The sequence below is a fragment of the Mixophyes fleayi genome, chromosome 4 (assembly GCF_038048845.1).
Source record: "Mixophyes fleayi isolate aMixFle1 chromosome 4, aMixFle1.hap1, whole genome shotgun sequence".
In the NCBI taxonomy this organism is placed as follows: Eukaryota; Metazoa; Chordata; class Amphibia; order Anura; family Limnodynastidae; genus Mixophyes; species Mixophyes fleayi.
The window spans coordinates 84,771,131-84,789,796 of NC_134405.1; the positions used below are offsets into that span (position 1 = coordinate 84,771,131).

General features: G+C 40.9%; 1 protein-coding gene across 1 annotated transcript in view; it reads left to right on the plus strand.

Moving 5' to 3' along the window:
- The window catches only part of LOC142151740 (protein FAM169B-like), a 31,553-nt gene extending 21,568 nt beyond the window's left edge, over window positions 1-9,985 (plus strand). Inside the window, 4 exon segments of the mRNA XM_075207700.1 lie at window positions 3,348-3,527; window positions 5,176-5,300; window positions 7,721-9,313; window positions 9,364-9,985. Of these exon segments, the coding sequence (XP_075063801.1) occupies window positions 3,348-3,527; window positions 5,176-5,300; window positions 7,721-7,963 (548 nt within the window). The 3' untranslated portion in view covers window positions 7,964-9,313; window positions 9,364-9,985.
- The last annotated feature ends 8,681 nt before the right edge of the window (window positions 9,986-18,666 follow it).

Consider the following 18,666-nt stretch of genomic DNA (forward strand, 5'->3'; position numbering starts at 1 on the left):
TGTTTAAATGGGCAGATATTTGACAGCTGAAAGGAACAATTTGGTTGTATTTGCCCATCTTTCACATACCTCACAACAATTTGTTTAATGTTCCATGTCACTATAGACAGACAAATAGTAGAATAAATAGAAAATATGAGTTTCTTGAAATTCTAACACAATGTAGACCCTTTCTAAAATGAATATAGAACTTTTACTGCATAGCCCATTTATAGCTACACAACCTAATAAGGTGAAAAAAGGGGAAATATAGCATGTCTTATTCCCCCCCCTGTTCTTTCTCCAGCCATAGATCTGCATTGGTGACTTTGTGAGTATCCGTTTCTCTACTGTTTGCCCACCAAAAATGGTAGAGAGTACGGATTAAGACCCTATTTGCACATAGCTTTAGGCCCGATAACTCTTGCACCCCAGGTGTATTTCACTTCAGCCCCAGTTTCCCATTTTTGCAGTTGAACATATATAATGTTATAGCTTATGTAACAGTCTGCTATTTATGAATATAAACAGAATGACTTACTCTCAGCTCCAAAAGGTCACTTCTCCCTTCTCGTACTCCTCGACCTCTCTGCTGCTTTTGACACCGTGGATCATTCTCTTCTTACCACCCTTCCTCCCTAGGTCTTAGCAAAACAGCCTCCTACCTCTGGCTGCTCTTTTGACGTGTCTGCTTCCAGCTCTCCCCCTACCCCACGGTTCCTCTTCATCTGTCCTTGGCCCTCTGCTCTTCTCTCTACACACCACCTCTCTTGGTGAACTTATTCAGTCATTTGGCCTCCAATACCACCTCTATGTTAATCACATGCATATCTATCTTTCTTCCTCTGACCTATCTCCTGCCTTCTTAACCCAGGTATCTAGCTATCTCTTTGCTGTAACCACCTGGATATCACAGCGCTTCCTGAAACTCAACATCTCCAAATCCGAGCTCATCATATTTCCTCCTGCCAATGTTGCTATCCCTCCCAATATCTCTCTTGGTTGACAACATCACTCTTTCTCTTGTCACCCAAGCCCGCTGCGCTTGAGTCACCCTTGACTCAGCCCTCAACTTTGCTCCTCATATGTCCCTCACCAAATCCTGCCACTTTCTCCTTTATAACATCACGAAAATCCGTCCCTTCCTCTGTCAAGGAGCAACTAAAATCCTAGTCCATTCACTTATTATTTCTCATCTCGACTATTGTAACCTCACTGGCCTTCCTCGCTCTCACATTTCTGACCTTCAATACATACAGAATGCTGCGGTTAGGCTCATCTTCCTCTCCCATCACACCTCTTCCGCTTCTCCGCTGTGTAAATCCCTTCATTGGCTCCCTACAGTGACCTCTTTACACTGAATGCTTATTTCACCTACAAAGTATTAATTCTGATTGTTTAAAACACTTACTTGTAGTAAACTCGATTGATTAAACAGGCCGACTGCACATAATGACGCACCGGTGTATGATTAAACAGGCCGACAGTACATAATGACGCACCGGTGTATGCCGACAAAGGTCTATAAGAAACGTCAAACAATACTGGAATTGCAACATTTAAATCAGTGACAGGCAACCTGATCACTTCAGGGGCAGCATTAACAGCCCTCTATCCTTTAAAAGATCCACACATTACCCTTAATCTCAGTTAAAGATTCAAATTAAAACAATAGATATAATCAAAGAAAGAGACACCTATCTGTAATAACATGTCAGCATGTATTTTAAGTATTACAGGCTACAACAAGCAAATCTGACAATAAGGAGCTGGAGGGTGAAGGCTCAGAGGGACACATGCAAGTCTAGGGCTGTCTGTTGGCCATCAGTGATTTAGATCAGTGTTTCCAACAAACATCATCATCATTTATTTATATAGCGCCACTAATTCCGCAGCGCTGTACAGAGAACTCATTCACATCAATCCCTGCCCTATCAGAGCTTACAATCTAAAATTCCCTAACATACACACACACAGACTAAGAGAGACTAAAGGCAATTTGTTAGCAGCCAATTAACTGACTAGTATGTTTTTGGAGTGTGGGAGGAAACCGGAGCACCCGGAGGAAACCCACGCAAACACGGGGAGAACATACAAACTCCTCACAGATAAGGCCATGGTCGGGAATCAAACTCATGACCCCAGTACTGAGGCAGAAGTGCTAACCACTTAGCCACCGTGCTGCCCTAAATATTATTATCATCCCTTTCTGCAAGTGGGGAAGGAATACAATCTCAAAATAATTATTTATGTATGTATTGGTACATATTGTTACAGGTGCATGCAAAATAATTGGGGTAGCACAGTTTTAAAAACAATCATGAATTTTGTAGGCGACAGCCACTGTATTATATTCCAGTATAGTATAGTAATGTTTGTGTTAATGTTTATGTAAGTGGCGTGGTGTTCTGTGAGAGCCAATCAGGTTTTTTCTTTTTTTTTTATTGATAAATTTAACTCTAAAGAGAAAAACAACTTTGCTGCCGGGATTATTCACTTACTGCTGCTGGGGGAGAACAATATAATTCTTCGGGACCTGACTATGCCCTTTCTATTACAGGAAGCAGGACCCTCGTAAACTCATTTTTTTCCTGACGTTTTAAAATGCTGGAAAAGAAAGAGCTTAAAAAGTATTCTCTGTAAAGTGCTGCACATTATGTAGGAGCTGTATAAATAACTGTTGTTAAATAATATATATAATTTATTCTGGTGCTTAATTATACAGGTGCCGTTCGGTTTGATCTGCCTGTACAATCTAGTCAGTCTGAGCTGACGTGTGATCCGATAAGAATGTAAGGGCAGCAATGACGGGGTGGTGCCCATATAATTAACAAACAATTTGTTTTTGTTGTTGACCGATGAAAATGTCACTTTTTATTATTGATTGTCAGACAATCCTCTCCAATCACAGCCAGGATGTCAGCTAATGACTGGTACTCTGTCTATTGAATCATGCTCATATACCTACTTATGGGTGGCAGGCAACATTGTCATATTTTAAAGTGCTCCAGATAAACCTCTGCAGAGTTCTAGTGTTCCCCTAGAATCAGGAGCAAATATTTCCCTCCAATTTTGTCTGGTGGTCTTTATAAAGTGCCTATAAAAAAGACTATAAAAAAGCCTTTAATGAAGCTATATAACATTCATCAGAGTAGACTATTAAGTAATAAGGTTTTTCCCAGTGAAACATGTCCCAAAAGTGAAATTTAGTCCGGTTACTAAGGTATTTAAATCCCCTGGCCAAGAATGGGTTTAAAACAGTTTGGATTTTATAGTACTGTATCGGCCAGTAACATTAGCAGCAGATTTTATTCCCAATGTCACTTTCTGATTAATGTCTCTATTATTTCTTCACCGTACTCTCCTAGGGAGCCTGTGTGACAGGAGCCATCGGTGTTACCTGCTACCAGTGCTGGACACAATCTACGTGCGGAAGAGATGGCGGAGGCAAGGTTTTGGGATCACAATGTTGCAAGACTTCTGCCAGACTTTTTCACAGGAAGTCGCTTTGGGTATCAGCTCCCCTATTTCTCCTAAAATGTATCACGGTAAGAAAACCTGATCCCGGAGAACTGAGATCCCCATGTTTAATTGTCCATTGATATACCATGGAATGCCTTCATTATTTTCATATCTGCTCATTTGATATGGTATCAGGGAAGGTGATGGCTTTGTAGTCATTTGGCCATAGTTGATATTACTTTCAGCCAGGTGATCTGCTGTGTTATGATTTTGTTTATTATTGTTTCTACAGCACCACCATATTACACAGCACTGTATGCAGAATATTTAATCATTCACATCAGTCCCTGCCCATTTGGAGCTTACCGTGTAAATTGTCTACTGCTCTCTCACACACACACACAGACCAGGGTCCATTTTTATTAGCCACCAATCAGTGTGTCTTTATGGTGCTGAAGGCAACCAGAACACATGGAGAGAACCTCCGCAAACACAGGGATAACATGCAAACACCACACAAATAGTGGCCTAGTTGGGATCAAACCGAGTGCTGTAAAATGCCAGTGCTAACCACTGTGCCACCGTGCTAATTAGTTTAATATTGAGCTATTGAAACTATTGCTTGCTCTGTTGACACTGTGATCTTTATACAGTGATATAACAATAATCAAGAATGGGGGTCTCTTGGATGTTTACTGTCACCGTTGCTTAAAATTAGTTTTGATGAGTTTTTTTTTGTTTGCTGTTAAGAATGTTCAGTCCACAACTATACATTACCATTCCATAAACTTGTGAAGACAGCGGCTTGTGATGACTAGAGGACATGCCAAGAGGGAAGTACTCTGCTTAATTAACTACTTTCCGACCAGCCTTGGTATCTATACACTGGGTCAGAGGCTCTATGTCTGCAGCGACTTACTTATTACATCACCTATTAATGGCAGCTGCACACCATTGTGTCCGCCTATATCATAATAACGTCATGAGGGATTCCTTGTTTGCTGTTGGGGGGGATCAGTAGCAGTGTAGAGTATACCCACACCAGATCTCTCCTGATCTATAACTATTATATTCAGTGTTACTGGAGTCCAATAGTAGCTTGCATGCACCAGAACTAATAATGTTAGTGTCCAGGGGAGATTAGCCAGCCTATCTATCATATGACCAGGAAATAAACAATATACTGTTATTATAATCTAACAAGCTCTCCCCTATCTCTAATGAAAACAAACAACAAATTTACTGGTGTAAACTGAAAAATAAAAAAGTTATTTCCAATGAAACTGATAAAGTAAGTCACCAAGGGGTTAAGAAAACATAAAAGATCCTCTGTATCTGTTTGAATAAATAGGTTTAGTTGGTTATCTGGGGGCTTCTAGGCATCACTGGTGTCTCAAATCTGTCCGGATTAAAATTTTGTTACTTTGTGGAACTTCAAATACAGTCCTGGGGGTAAATGTACTATTATATCGCAGAATATCAGTGATTTGACGGGTCCGCTGATTAATACATTTACCCTCTATGATTTGTTTCAAACCTATCGGCATTCACCTGAATATGAATCTATACCGAAATGAATGACTTCATATTTTTGTTTAGCAGATGTCGCTTCTAAATTATGTCTTCACATGATTACATAAAGAGAACCTCCTAAGCAATAAAAATAATAAATCTATATTAACTGTGTGTCACCCGAGCCTGTCTGGTGTGACTGTATTACATTTCTATTCTCAGTCTGTGGCAGATTTCTAGCGGATAATCCTAAAGAACGAGATCGCCTGTGGGAAGTAGACCCTCCGGGTGACTGGAGCCAGCGCACTAATATTTGGTTACGGATTCAGCTTGGAGAGACCCCGACGGTGAGTTCTGTCTCACTTCTCATGACTTTGTTCTGTGTTGTAAATATAAATTAAAGATATTTGGGGCGGAATAAGGTAAAATATATATTATTGGATATTCTAGACAGTTCTGTGAAAAGGGAATCTTGGCAACAGTATGTTTAAAAACTTGAGAGAACCTGTGTCAGCATGTGCTACATTGATTTTCAGATCTCTATTACATTGTGCATTGGCACAAATAAAAGGTGCATTTAATGCAGTGTGCTCTCTTCCTTCATTCCTCACAACCATAGAGTTGGCCTTAGAGAGGTCATAGTGAATACTGACAGCTTTTCTTTCCTTTCTTTAAAAGGGTCAGAATGCCTAAAATCTGGTTAAAATGTGTTGCTGTAAGAACACAGTGCATAGTGCAACTTTTATATACAGAGGATGTCATGGCTACTCTTAGGCAGAGAATACTTTGATTAAATATTTTTTTTCTTACCTCTAACAGGAGGGAGTATTGTATCTTTTAGGTTTAGTTCCACTTTAATACCTACACTGTAATGTGACATGATAAGATGGTGATCACTCTCCTGTTTGTGATGCTGGATATGTCACTGACAGTGTGGGGGTTCCAGTCGTTATTTTAAAGAACTGTTTCATAGTGTTCCTGACCAGCGTTCAACCAAATGTTGTGTTTTGTTAAAAGCCTAAGGGCTAGATTTCCTAAGCTGCGGGTTTTAAAAAGTGGGGATGTTGCCTATAGCAACCAATCAGATGCTAGCTGTCATTTTGTAGAATGTACTAAATAAATGAAAGCTAGAATCTGATTGGTTGCTGTAGGCAACATCCCCACTTTTTCAAACCCAAAGCTTAGTAAATCTTGCCCTAAGTGTTCTTATCTGTTGTCTGCTTTAGTGAAGGAAATACAGTATGTGGTGATGTCACCTGAAGTATTCCTAGTTGGGGGGAGTAATTGTGTAAATTAGATCTAACCGCTACAGGAGATCCATCAAAGTCTCCTGACTCATCAACGTTTCCAGTTACAAAAATAGACAAATGAAAACCCATAAAAATATTCAAATCATCAACTTTGTTTATGGGTCCAATTAATGTGTCTGACGCTGTGTTAAATACAAATGTCTGGTGTGTATATTCTCATCAAATGCACAAAAATATCTATGGATGAGATTATTAAAAAGTTTCTATATATTTGTTTAGCATAGGTAATTAAAATATATAATGATATAAAAAGTCATGTCTTTCTAAAAACAATAAGTATAAGATTAACTTAGGAAATACAATAGTTCTTAGGTAAAACGAGACATAACAAAAATGTAAGGAGGAGTCATTAAGGTATCTGACAACTCTACACATGAGTTAAGTAGAGAGGAAAATATGCGCACTCTCTTTTTATTATGCCTAAAATCGGGATAGCTAAAAAAAAGGCCTCCCTTCTGTATTTGCAATAGTTACAAAACATATTTTTGCCATTGTTTAGCTAATTTGGTTTTATTGGATGATCATGATGTTACATGCTGTAGTTTTATATGGATTCATTTAGCTGCTTAAAAACATTTGGCACCACCTACAGGCCCTTAGAATGCCTTAAGTGTTTGTTTTGTTTTCCTTAAAAAATGTTTCAGTAGAAACTGGCCTGTCAAGTTTCCTAACATATAAATATCCTTGCAAAATATTAATATTTAAAATAAATCTCATTATTATTATTATTACTTCTACTATTCATTACTGTATATTTAAAAAATATTCCTTGTAGCAAAGCATGTTTTAATTGCAGTGTAGTCACATAAACACTAAAGTCAGGTGCCTAAACAGACAAAGTCCTGGCCTAAATTTCCACTGTGTGTGAAGTACATCCCAGCTATCAGTGAGTTCCGTACACAGTCTCATACTGACATAATTATGTGTATTGGAGGTTTAGAAGGTTCTGAGGAGCTAGGGGCCAGAGGCTTGTTGTTGGACAGCTCTGAGTTATAATTTAGTGTACATATCCACTTGAAATGTAACTGCGCCTCCCATATATCAGTGTCCACTTGCCTTTACCACATTGTTACTGCATCTTGAACGAGCCTGATTATGGAGATTATTAATCTCTATGTGATCCGCTGTGTCTGTACACACTGAAATTTGTTTCACATACTGGTCTGACCAGAAATACTAATGTCTAGGTCCATCCATCTCATGAAGCAAAGAAGCAAATGTCAGTGACTACAGATATAACTGTTCCTATAGGGATTAATATCCTGAATAACCTGAAACACTATTTGATCCTTTATTCTTTGTAAGGATATCCTTACATCTATCCCAAGCATGTTTAAATTGTTCTACTGTATTAGCCTCTACCACATCTGATGGGAGGCTATTCCACTTATCCACTACAAGAACGTATTAATTGTGAAACTCTTTAGTTCATTATCTTCATCTTATACTTATTTTAGATAAAGGAGTGTTCTGTGGAGAAAGCACCTGAATGCACAGAAAAGGAGATCGCCACGTGTCAAAGGCAAGCTAAGCATCTTACTGATGAAGGAAGCTCTTTCACCTCTATCAATGGCTTTCCTGCCTGCTTATGTCAGCCGCTCGGCAAGAAGAGGAGAAGAGATGGGAAACAAATGGAGAAGAAACAGAAGAAAAAGGGGAAAAAGAAGATGAGAAAAAAAACAAGTGGCGAAAGCATATGAGACAAAGCAGAGTAAAGTGTGCTGATGTTACAGGCCTCACGCCTTTTACAGAATATTCTTTTTATGGTGGATTTACAGATCACAGATGATGATTGTTAATGGATCCAATTCTGTCAGCCATCTATATTGTAAAATGCAGAGAGATGAGTGTTAGCTGCTCAGACACAAAATATTTCAGGGATTGCTTCATAAAAGATTAACTTTAATATATACTTTAATCATAAATAATATATTTCAATATAATTTAATGAAATACCAAATTGTAAATTAAAGGTGACAGCACTTACAATGCACTGACACTTTTCAGACATTGAGCTATGTGGAAGTTTTGCTTCTAAGGTAACTACTATTGTTTGTTTTTATTGTTTATTTCTCTTCCTTAATGGTGACAGACTGCTGATCTTAGCTTAATTGCGGGAAATAGTGTGACCATACAATGCTGCTTGTAATATATGTAATGTAATATGTAATGTTTGCTATATTTTGATGCTGCTCTAAGCCTGGACCTATAGGGCCTTTGCCTAAGTCCAAGCCTGAAAATTTTATTTTTACCAGAGCTGGACAAATGACAGTTAGCAAGTATGCCTAAAAAAATTACTGCTGAACCATTTGTGCAACAATACGAATGTGTAATCATACAGTGGAGGCCAGGGCCTTGATGACACAAATTCCTTCATCAGGAGCGATATTGAAAGATCTGATGAAGCGAAACGCATCATCAAGGATCAGCCCCTGCCGCTTTACAAAGAGAGGCTGGATACAGGAGGGTTGCATACTCTCCTGGAAGTCAGGAAGTATTCCCAGAAATTCTGGCATCTCCTGGACATTCTGGGAGATTAGGCAATTATGCATAAAAGATTTAACTTGCAGGCTCCTGAATTCTACATTAGTATGTCCAGCCCTGATTTAGACACAGTTCTGTGTCAAATACTTATTTACATAAATGTTTTATTTTAATTCTACTGGCATTACAGGGTAACCTTAAAAACATTCCAGGCAGTAGGCTATTGGTTTTTTTTTGCCTGGAAGAGAGTTCACACCATGTATAGATTAGATTTTGCTGTTTTCAGAATTTACCTGTGTATAAACAGCCTGACATATTAGGCCTGAACCATTAAGGAATGTAATTGGTGTTTTTTTGTTTTTTTTAATAATTCTTTATTTTGAATGGTTACTAGAACATATATATAATAACGGAATTTAACAGAGGTATAAAAGGAGAAAAAATCAGATATCACATGGAAATTATAACAATGTATCCAAGTACATAGGGAAATAGGGTGTACAATGGAAGCAGAAATTGGTTCCAGAAAATAATATCCCTCCCAATGCAATCATAGACTGTCGGAGGTGTCCTTTGCGTTTGCTGTCGGAGGTGTCCTTTGCGTTTGCTGTCGGAGGTGTCCTTTGCGTTTGAAGATGAATTGCATGTTGTTGCGTGCACTGGCGTATAGTCATTTTCTACGCATGCGCAGTGGAATTTTATGCAAAATGCGGCATGTATCTGCATTTAAGTTCCTTAATGACTCAGGCCCTTAATGTTCTTGAATGACTGAATAATAGAAAAATCCAAAGTCAGATAACAAGTGAAATCCAAAATTTTGTAGCTCTGGCCTATTCAGCGAAGTGGCAGTGGTTTTTACAGTGGTACTAGCTGCAGATAGATGTTAGAGGGAGCTATAGATTCAGTGCTACTCTGGAGAAAACAGCCTAATTAGCATTTTATTTTAGAACTGCTGAGTATTTATGGGACATGTAAAGACTTGAAATGGAGAATTTGAGATTGTAATGGGAAAAAATAAAAGTTTTGGAGCCCTATAAGAGTATGTACAAGGATGGCAAAAAACTGTTTGTGAACTATAAATGGTGATCAGGATACAGGATATGGTGGAATAACACGACACTGTGGTAAAGCTATTATTTTTTTAGATATTGCCCTTTAAGATTTGTTTCCTAGTAATTACTATATTTTTAAGAATGGTTTGATTGTTTGGTGTTTCCAAAAATAAAGTTTTATCTTACTGTTGTTGTATGCAATCCCCTGTCTAGTCACATGCACTCGCACTATTCAAGCCCGCTTTACAAACTTTGGACAGTGTTAAATTACAAGCAAAAATGATTAAATTGATATAAATAGTAATTAATCTAAATATTGCAACAAGTTCTTTTTAAAAAAATATATAGATTTATCTCACAGTAAATACTTTTTTAGGAAGTACAAATAATAATTAAAATAATAAATGAAAAAGTATCTCAACATTAAAATGTATCCAATGTGATTACAATCTAATTTCTAATAGATTGTACCAATTCATAGTCGAGGGGGAAGGTGAGGTGAGAGTGGTCTAAGATTGTCAAAGAGCACTATTCTGATGTTTCTGACAGTGGTATGGTAACCACAGAACCAAAATGATATCAGAGTGTAATTGTGCGCAGTGAAAAGTAGCACAGTGATGATTACTGCCAAAGTACTCTGAGATGATCAAATATTACAGACACTAGCTGGAGATGTGTGTTAATATCTAACAGGTAATCCATACTATTATTGTATCCCTCCAGAAGAAATTGCCTAGCCTATTGAATGGGGCTTGGAGATTATAGTAGTTTGAATAAATTATCTTTAAAAATTTAGTCATAGTTGCTGACTATAGAAGTATCCCTCCAAGGGGAGAACAAGTGAGAAATGCTGGGGAGGTGTGGTGCCACATATCATGTCACTTTGTTCCCGCCCTCTGGGGCAAAATGCCTCACTATTGGCGGGACCTGGGAGAAAGTTCTGCTCTCCCAGGATCTGGGAGAACGCCCTGAAATTTGTGAGTCTCCCAGAAATTCTAGGAGAGTAGGCACGTATGAATGTTCAGTAAGCACTCATGCATTTTATTTTATTTTCTCATTCATCCAATTTGGGGCACTGCTACCATAGGTTGTATGAGGGGAGCGTAGAGTTGGCACTTAACTGGTTAACTTTTGTTAAATGTATCAAGCTGACAGACCCCTTCCCTCAAGAACCCCTGTAGTTCCTTTGTTTTAGATTAAGTGCCCAAGGAGTTGAGCTTCTTTTTTTTTTGCTAGATCTAAAGATAATTTATTTTATCATTTTTATTATTTCTTTTTTCCTGTTTTTTCTTCTGGGAATGCAGGTAGCATGCTCTATGAGCGAGGGCACCCTTCCTGATAGTACAGCTGCACTATACAGTTGGCTTGAGAAGCTGCTGTCGCACTGAGAGTTTTCCGATATACCAGCACTGTCATCAGAGGCAGGGAGCGTCAGTAACCGTATCGGGGGTGGCTGACAATATCCGCTGTGGGGGAAGCCCCAGCGATAGCGGATATTGTGCTGGCGGAGTAGTAACAGGTTGCAGGTCCCTTTGTTTTTGGACCGTGGAGGGTGCAAGATCCTGAAACAGCTGAATGGCCATGTCCCAGAAGGAAAGAACAGACTGATCTCTAGTAGCTGTTAGGATGTGGTCCCTAGTAAGAAAGTATTGTATTGGGATAATAATATCTCTAGGAGGTTGGCCATTGGTGGGCTTGGCTCTCAGGCCCCTGTGAGCCCAATCCATAAAGCAATCCGCAACGGAGAGATCCAGAAGAATATGGAGGAAAAGGCCATTGATAAAAGCTTGGAATTTCGTTGGCAAAACTTCTTCAGCAACATTTCTAATGCGAATATTTTTGCAACGAGAGTGGTTTTCAGAGACCTCTTGTTTCTCTTTGAGGGCCACATAGTCATCATGGAGTTGAGAAAGTTCTGTCAAGTACAATCTGAGCGGCAGAGATTGTCTTTTTTTTTTTTAGTCTGAGGCATTCGTCCTATTGCCAAGCGAATTTAATTTATATTTGAAATCGATAACTGCCTTGGAGAGTTTCTGTTGGAACGTCATTTTGACACCTTCAAGGAGATTAGTCATCACTACCTGAATCAGAGATTCTAGCTCCACCTCTGAGGATAGCGAGGAGCCCTGCACCTCCTTGTGGTCAGATGGAGGAGGGGATGCTTTGAATTTTAATCTGAAGAACTTGGACGCAGCCCAGGAACCATGTTCTTTTTTTTGCTAGACATGGTGAATGCGGATCTAGGCAGTCAGCGTAATGACAGGGCAGGAGAAGGAGGGGATGGTAAGAAAAGGGAACACTGCGCACTGGTCACGGTTTGTATTAGAGGGGTTTGCCCATACCTGGGCAAGATGAAAGAAATCACATATTGCAGGCATGACAACCCGCGGACCGAGACAGGTGTTTTTGGTGGAAGTCTCAGATCAGTTGTCTGATTGAGAGAAGATTGTATGTCTCAGTACAGTGAGAACAGTAATTCAGCCTGTGCAGTTTCAAAACCAACCACAAGATGGCAGTTGTGCTATCTAAATTGAATCCGTGCACTGAGAGTGAGGAGCCCTAGCTATAATGGATTACATATCAGCTGCTGTGCCATTCATGAACAGAGCCAGGGGATATTCGTATGACCCTGGGAGAAGGCAGCTCAGCCACAGGTGGTAACAATAGTGGCAGATTAGTGGTGTATATGAGGGGGAATTTGTAGGGGCAACCTGAACCAGTTCATTGACCTGGCAGCAGATGTTGAGGGCGCAGGTATAGGAGTCCCCATTCCACAAGAGGATAGACTTAGATTCCAAAGGTCTAAAGCACCGTGGACAACTGGTGCAGGGGGGTGCTCTGGCTGGTGTATCTGAGTGCTCGCATCCAAGGAGTCGTCTGTAGCCTGGAGTGATGGCAGACTGGGCACTACCGATTTGCCAGCAGGGAATGATCCGCGGTGTGGGAGTCCCGGTGTGATGAGTGGAGGCACCACCCACAATCGGGGAACAGGTATAGGCCACCGATGGAACCTGATCTCAATCAAGGGCTGGTCCGGAGAGTGCGGCTGTGCCCGCTCGCAGTCACAGCCTAAACTTCGAGGCGGCCGAATAGGGAGAAGGCTGGGTATAGCTTAAGGGCACACAGTGGTAGCAAGCCACAGGGGATGAAGAAGCTTTGAGCATCGGCAGTCTGTGGTGTCCAGGGCGGGTGTCCCAGGCACGATGCACATCAGACCAGGGATCTACGCTTAGGCAGGCCCTAATTCAGCTTCAGCGATGTAGGGTAACCACAGAAGAAGTTTGAACCGCCAAGAATTGAAGGGGGAGTAAAAGCCCTGTTGACAGCTGAGAGCAGGAGCTGATTAAAAGGGAAAAAGACCACAATGGCAGTGGATACAGCAGGTGAGGAGCTCAGAAAAACTCCTTTCGGTCAGTATGACTGTCCTGCCATGACCCATAGCACTCATGCATTTCTTTGCAGAATTGGTGATTTCACTATGTGATTATTGCATTGGTAAATAAAAATGTAACCTTAGAAAATATTTTGAGCCAACTCACAAATAGGATCTCTCTCTCTCTCTCTCACATTTGAAACTGTTGACCAGTCTCTTCTCATACAAATTATACCATCCCTAGGTCTTCAGGGCACTGTCCTGTCCTGGTTCTCATTCTTCCTATCTAATCACTCTTTCAGTGTTAGCCTCTTTGATTTCACCACCTCTCGGCTTCCTTCATCAGTTGGAGTACCACAAGACTCAGTCTTTCATTCTCTTCTCTTTTTTTTGGAAACTCTCTGAATTCTGGCTGACTGTAATACTTAACATACAACTGCAAGAATTGTCTCTTGCCCTAACTTTTGATAGAAGGGATATCTCAGAGGAAGCTTCTTCCTGAAAGGTTTTTTTTCCCCCCCATTTAAAAAAAAAGTAGTTTCTTCCAGAACCAAACATTCCGCACCAAGTGCCAGAATGGGTATTTTAAATTATTGGATCCTGTTAATATGCTTTGTCATACCACATGATTGTACTTTCATTTATACAGCGGGTGAAATAAGTATTGAACACATCCATATTTTTCTCAGTAAATATATATTTAATATGGCTATTGTAATGAAATGTATACCAAATGTCAGCAACAATCCTTGCAATCCACACATGCAAAGAAATCAAACCATAGATGTCCATAAATTTAAGTTTTGTGTAATAATGTGAAATAACACCCCGGGAAATGTATTGAATACATGAAGAAAGGGAGGTGCAAAAAGGCATGGAAAGCCAAGACACCAGCTGAAATCTATCAGTAATTAAAAAGCAATCTTGCCAGCTGGTTCAGCCACAACTGATGCCTATAAAAAGGTATCTCATTATGAAGGTGTCACACAAGAAACATCTCATGATGGGTAAAAGCAAAGAGCTCTCAAGAGCTTCGCTACCTTATTGTTGCAAAACATACTGATGGCATTGGTTACAGAAGGATCTCTAAACTGCTGAATGTTCCAGTGAGCACTGTTGGAGCCATAATCCGGAAGTGCAAAGAACATCATTTCACCATAAACCGGCCACGACCAGGTGCACCTCACAAGATTTTTGACAGGAGTGAAAAAAAATTATCAGACGAGTTGTCCAAGAACCACTTGTGGAGAGCTTCAGAAAGACCTGCAATTAGGAGGTACAATTGTTTCAAAGAAAACAATAAGTAATGCAATCAACCGCCATGGCCTGTATACACGCTCACCACACAAGACTCCTTTGCTGAAGAAAAAATATGTTGAAGCTCGTTTAAAGTTTGCTGCACAACATTTGGACATACTGGGAGAATATAGTGTGGTCAGATGAGAGCAAAATTGAACTCTTTCGATGCCATAGTACACACCATGTTTGAAGGAGAAATGGCATTGCACATTATTCTAAAAACACCATACCAACAGTGAAGTTTGGAGGTGGGAACATCATGGTGTGGGGCTGTTTTTCTGTACACGGTACTGGCATACTGCATATATTTGAAGGAAGGATGAATGGAAAAATATACTGAGACCTTGATAAAAATCTGATGCCATCTACCAGGATGCTGAAGATGAAACGAGGGTGGACATTTCAGCAAGACAACGATCCCAAACAGCAAAGGACACTCTCAATTGGTTTCAGAGAAAAAAAATAAAGCTGCTAGAATGGGCCAGCCAATCACTTGACTTGAATCCAATTAAAGATCTATGGAAAGAACTATAAAGATCACAGTTCATAGAAGAAGCCTACGGAACCTTCAAGATTTGAAGACTATTTGCGTTGAAGAATGGGCTAAAATCACACCTGAGCAATGGATGCGACTAGTTTCTCCATAAGGAGGCGTCTTGAAGCTGTTATTACCAACAAAGGCTTTTGTACAAAGTATTTAAATACATTTCAGGAAGCATGTTCAATTCTTTTTTCCTGTGTCATTACACATTATTACACAAAACTTAATTTATGGACATCTATGGTTTGATTTCTTTGCATGTGGATTGCAAGGGTTGTTGTTGACATTTGGTGTAAATTTCATTATAGCCACATTAAATAAATATTTACTGATAAAAATGTTGATGTGCTCAATACTTATTTCACCTGCTGTATATCACTCAAGGGTGTCATTCATATACATCCATACAAAGGGACATAAGGATTTTCTTCTTATTTGATATGTACATAAACACAAGAAAGGACCTGTTTACAAGTCACAACTACAGCAGCAAGTGTTACTGTTCCTGGCTCTGGGACACTGGATGCATGATTGCTTGAAACTGATAACATTGATATTTTACATTGATGCACACTGACCTCTAGTGGACAGGACATAAATGTTCTGGTACTCTGGTATATACTTGTCTTGCATTTTCAGCATCCGTTGTAAGATGTTAGCCAATTAGTCATAAAATGTATCACATTATTGCTACTTTTGTTTGTGTTTTTTTGTTTGTCTTTTCATTTGCTGCTGTACCAAAAAATCGGTACTGCAATTTCAAACTACGTTCACTGTTTGCAGCACGCCCTCTGCATATGCTGGAAGGATCACCCACAGTCCAGTTACATATTTGGCTAATGAAGGTGTCAATGTTGTACACCGGGAGGAGGATATTGATGTAGCTGGCACTGAGGAGGAACTTGACGAGGAGGATGCTGATGTGGTTATCTTAAATGAGGCACCCGGGGGAGAAACAGTTGTTGTCCATGGGATGAAAAAGCCCATTGTCATGCCTGGCCAGAAGACCAAAAAATCCTCCTCTTCGGTCTGGAGTTATAGTTATCCCAATCCGGACAACAAATGTATGGCCATATGTACCTTATGTAAAGTTAAAACAAGCAAGGTTAAGGATCATGGCCACCTAGGGACAACCTCCCTTATACGTCACCTGAAGAACCTTCATAATTCAGTGTTTAGTTCAGGACCTGTGGCTAGGACCGTCAGCAGTCCAGGGACACCTAAATCCCTTCGTCCTGTTGTATACACACCAGCAACACCCTCCTTGTCAACTTCCTCCACGATCTCCATCAGAGATAGTCCTGCAAGCCATGTCACCGGCATGACTGAGTCCTCTTCAATCCGGGATTCTTCCGGAGGATCCTACAACGGTACGCCTACTACTGCCGCTGCTGCTGTTGCTGCTGGTAGTCCCAGAGGGGAAGTCGTAAGAACGCTACGTCTTTCACCAAACAGTTGACTGTACAACATTCGTTTGCCATGAGCACGAAGTACGACAGTAGTCACCCTATTGCAAAGCGGATAACTGCGGACGTAACAGCTATGTTGGTGTTAGACGTGCGTCCGGTGTCCGCCATCAGTGGAGTGGGATTTAGACGGTTGATGGAGGTATTGTGTCCCCGGTACCAAATCCCGTCGAGATTCCACTTCACTAGGCAGGCGATACCCGGGATGTACAGAGAACTACGAAAAAGTGTCCTCAGTGCTCTGAAAAATGCGGTTGTACCCACTGTCCACTTAACCACGGACATGTGGACAAGTGGTTCAGGGCAAACTAAGGACTATATGACTGTGACAGCCCACTGGGTAGATGCATCGCCTTCCGCAGCAGCTGCATCAGTAGCAGCATCTCCACAACGGCTGCTCATTCCAAGGCAGGCAACGTTGTGTATCACCGGTTTTAATAAGAGGCACAATGCTGACAACCTCTTAGAGAAACTGAGGGAAATAATCTCGCTGTGGCTTACCCCACTTAGACTCTCCTGGGGATTTGTGGTGTCAGACAACGACAGTAACATTGTGCGGGCATTACATATGGGCAATTTCCAGCATATCCCATGTTTTGCCCACACAATAAATTTGGTGGTGCAACATTACCTGAAGAGTGGCATGGATGTGCAGGATATGCTTGCGGTGGCCCGCAAAAGGCTGTTGCAGAAGCAGCTGGAGAAAGTGAGGGAGGAGCTGTTAAAGCATTGCGATTCCACCAAGCATGTAGCTCTTGTGGATGAAGCCCTTCGTACGCTTTGCCAGGATCCGAGGGTGGTCACTCTTTTAAAGTCAGAGGAATACATTCTGGCCACCGTGCTCGATCCTGTCTCTGTTTCCGGCGGACACAAGTCTACAGCGGTGCATAGACCTGCTGGTCAGGAGATTGTCCTATGAAGAGGACCGTGACATGCCAACAGCTCCTCCTTCATTTTCTTCCACACCTGTGGCTGCGAGGAAACAGCTGAGATTTCCGAAACGACCCGCTGGCGGGGATGCAGACAACATCTGGTCCGGACTGAAGGACCTGCCAACCATTGCAGACATGTCTACTGTCACTGCATTGGATGCTGTCACAATTGAAAAAATGGTGGAGGATTATTTTGCTGACACCATCCAAGTAGACATGTCAGACAGTCCATATTCTTACTGGCAGGAAAAAAAGGCAGTTTGGAAGCCCCTGTACAAACTGGCTCTATTTTACCTGAGTTGTTCCCCCTCCAGTGTGTACTCAGAAAGAGTTTTTAGTGCAGCGGGGAACCTGGTCAGTGAGCGGCGAAGGAAGTTGCTTCCGCAAAACGTTGAAAAAATGATGTTCATAAAAATGAATTATCAATTCTTCAATCAAGACCAGCACTGGCCTCCAGAGACTACAGAGGGACCTGTGGTTGTGGAGTCCAGCGGGGACGAATTGATAATGTGTGAGGATGAGGAAGTACACACTGAAGGGGGCGAGGAATCAGAGGATGAGGACGACATCTTGCCTCAGTAGCGCCAGTTTTGTTTGTACAGGGAGAGATGAATTGCTTTTTTGGGATGGGGGCCCAAACAAACCAATCATTTCAGCCACAGTAGTTTTGTAGGCCCTGTCACTGAAATCATTGGTTTGTTAAAGTGTGCATGTCCTATTTCAACAACATAAGGGTGGGAGGCCCCGGGTGGGTGGGAGGCCCCGGGTGGGTGGGAGGGCCCAAGGACAATTCCAGCTTGCACCTGTTTTTTGGCCATTATGTGTTTTTCAAACTGCCATCCTGTCTGCCACTGCAGTGCCATTCCTAGATAGGCCACGTGTTTGTGCCGCCCACTTGTGTCGCTTAGCTTAGACATCAAGCTACCTCGGTGCAACCTTTTGGACTAAAAACAATATTGTGAGGTGTTCAGAATAGACTGGAAATTAGTGGAAATGAATGTTATTGAGGTTAATAATAGTGTAGGAGTGAAAAAAAAAAATAAAAAATATGGATTTTAGCACTTTTTATGCTTTTTTTAAAAACAAATCAGAACCCAAAACCCAAAATCAGAACCAAAACCTTTCCTGGGGTGTTTTGGCAAAACAAATCAGAACCCAAAACCTCAAGCTAATCAGAACCCAAAACCCAAAACACCAAAAGTGGCCGGTGTACACCCTTAATTTAAAGGACCCAGAGGGGTGTATTGGGGAACTTT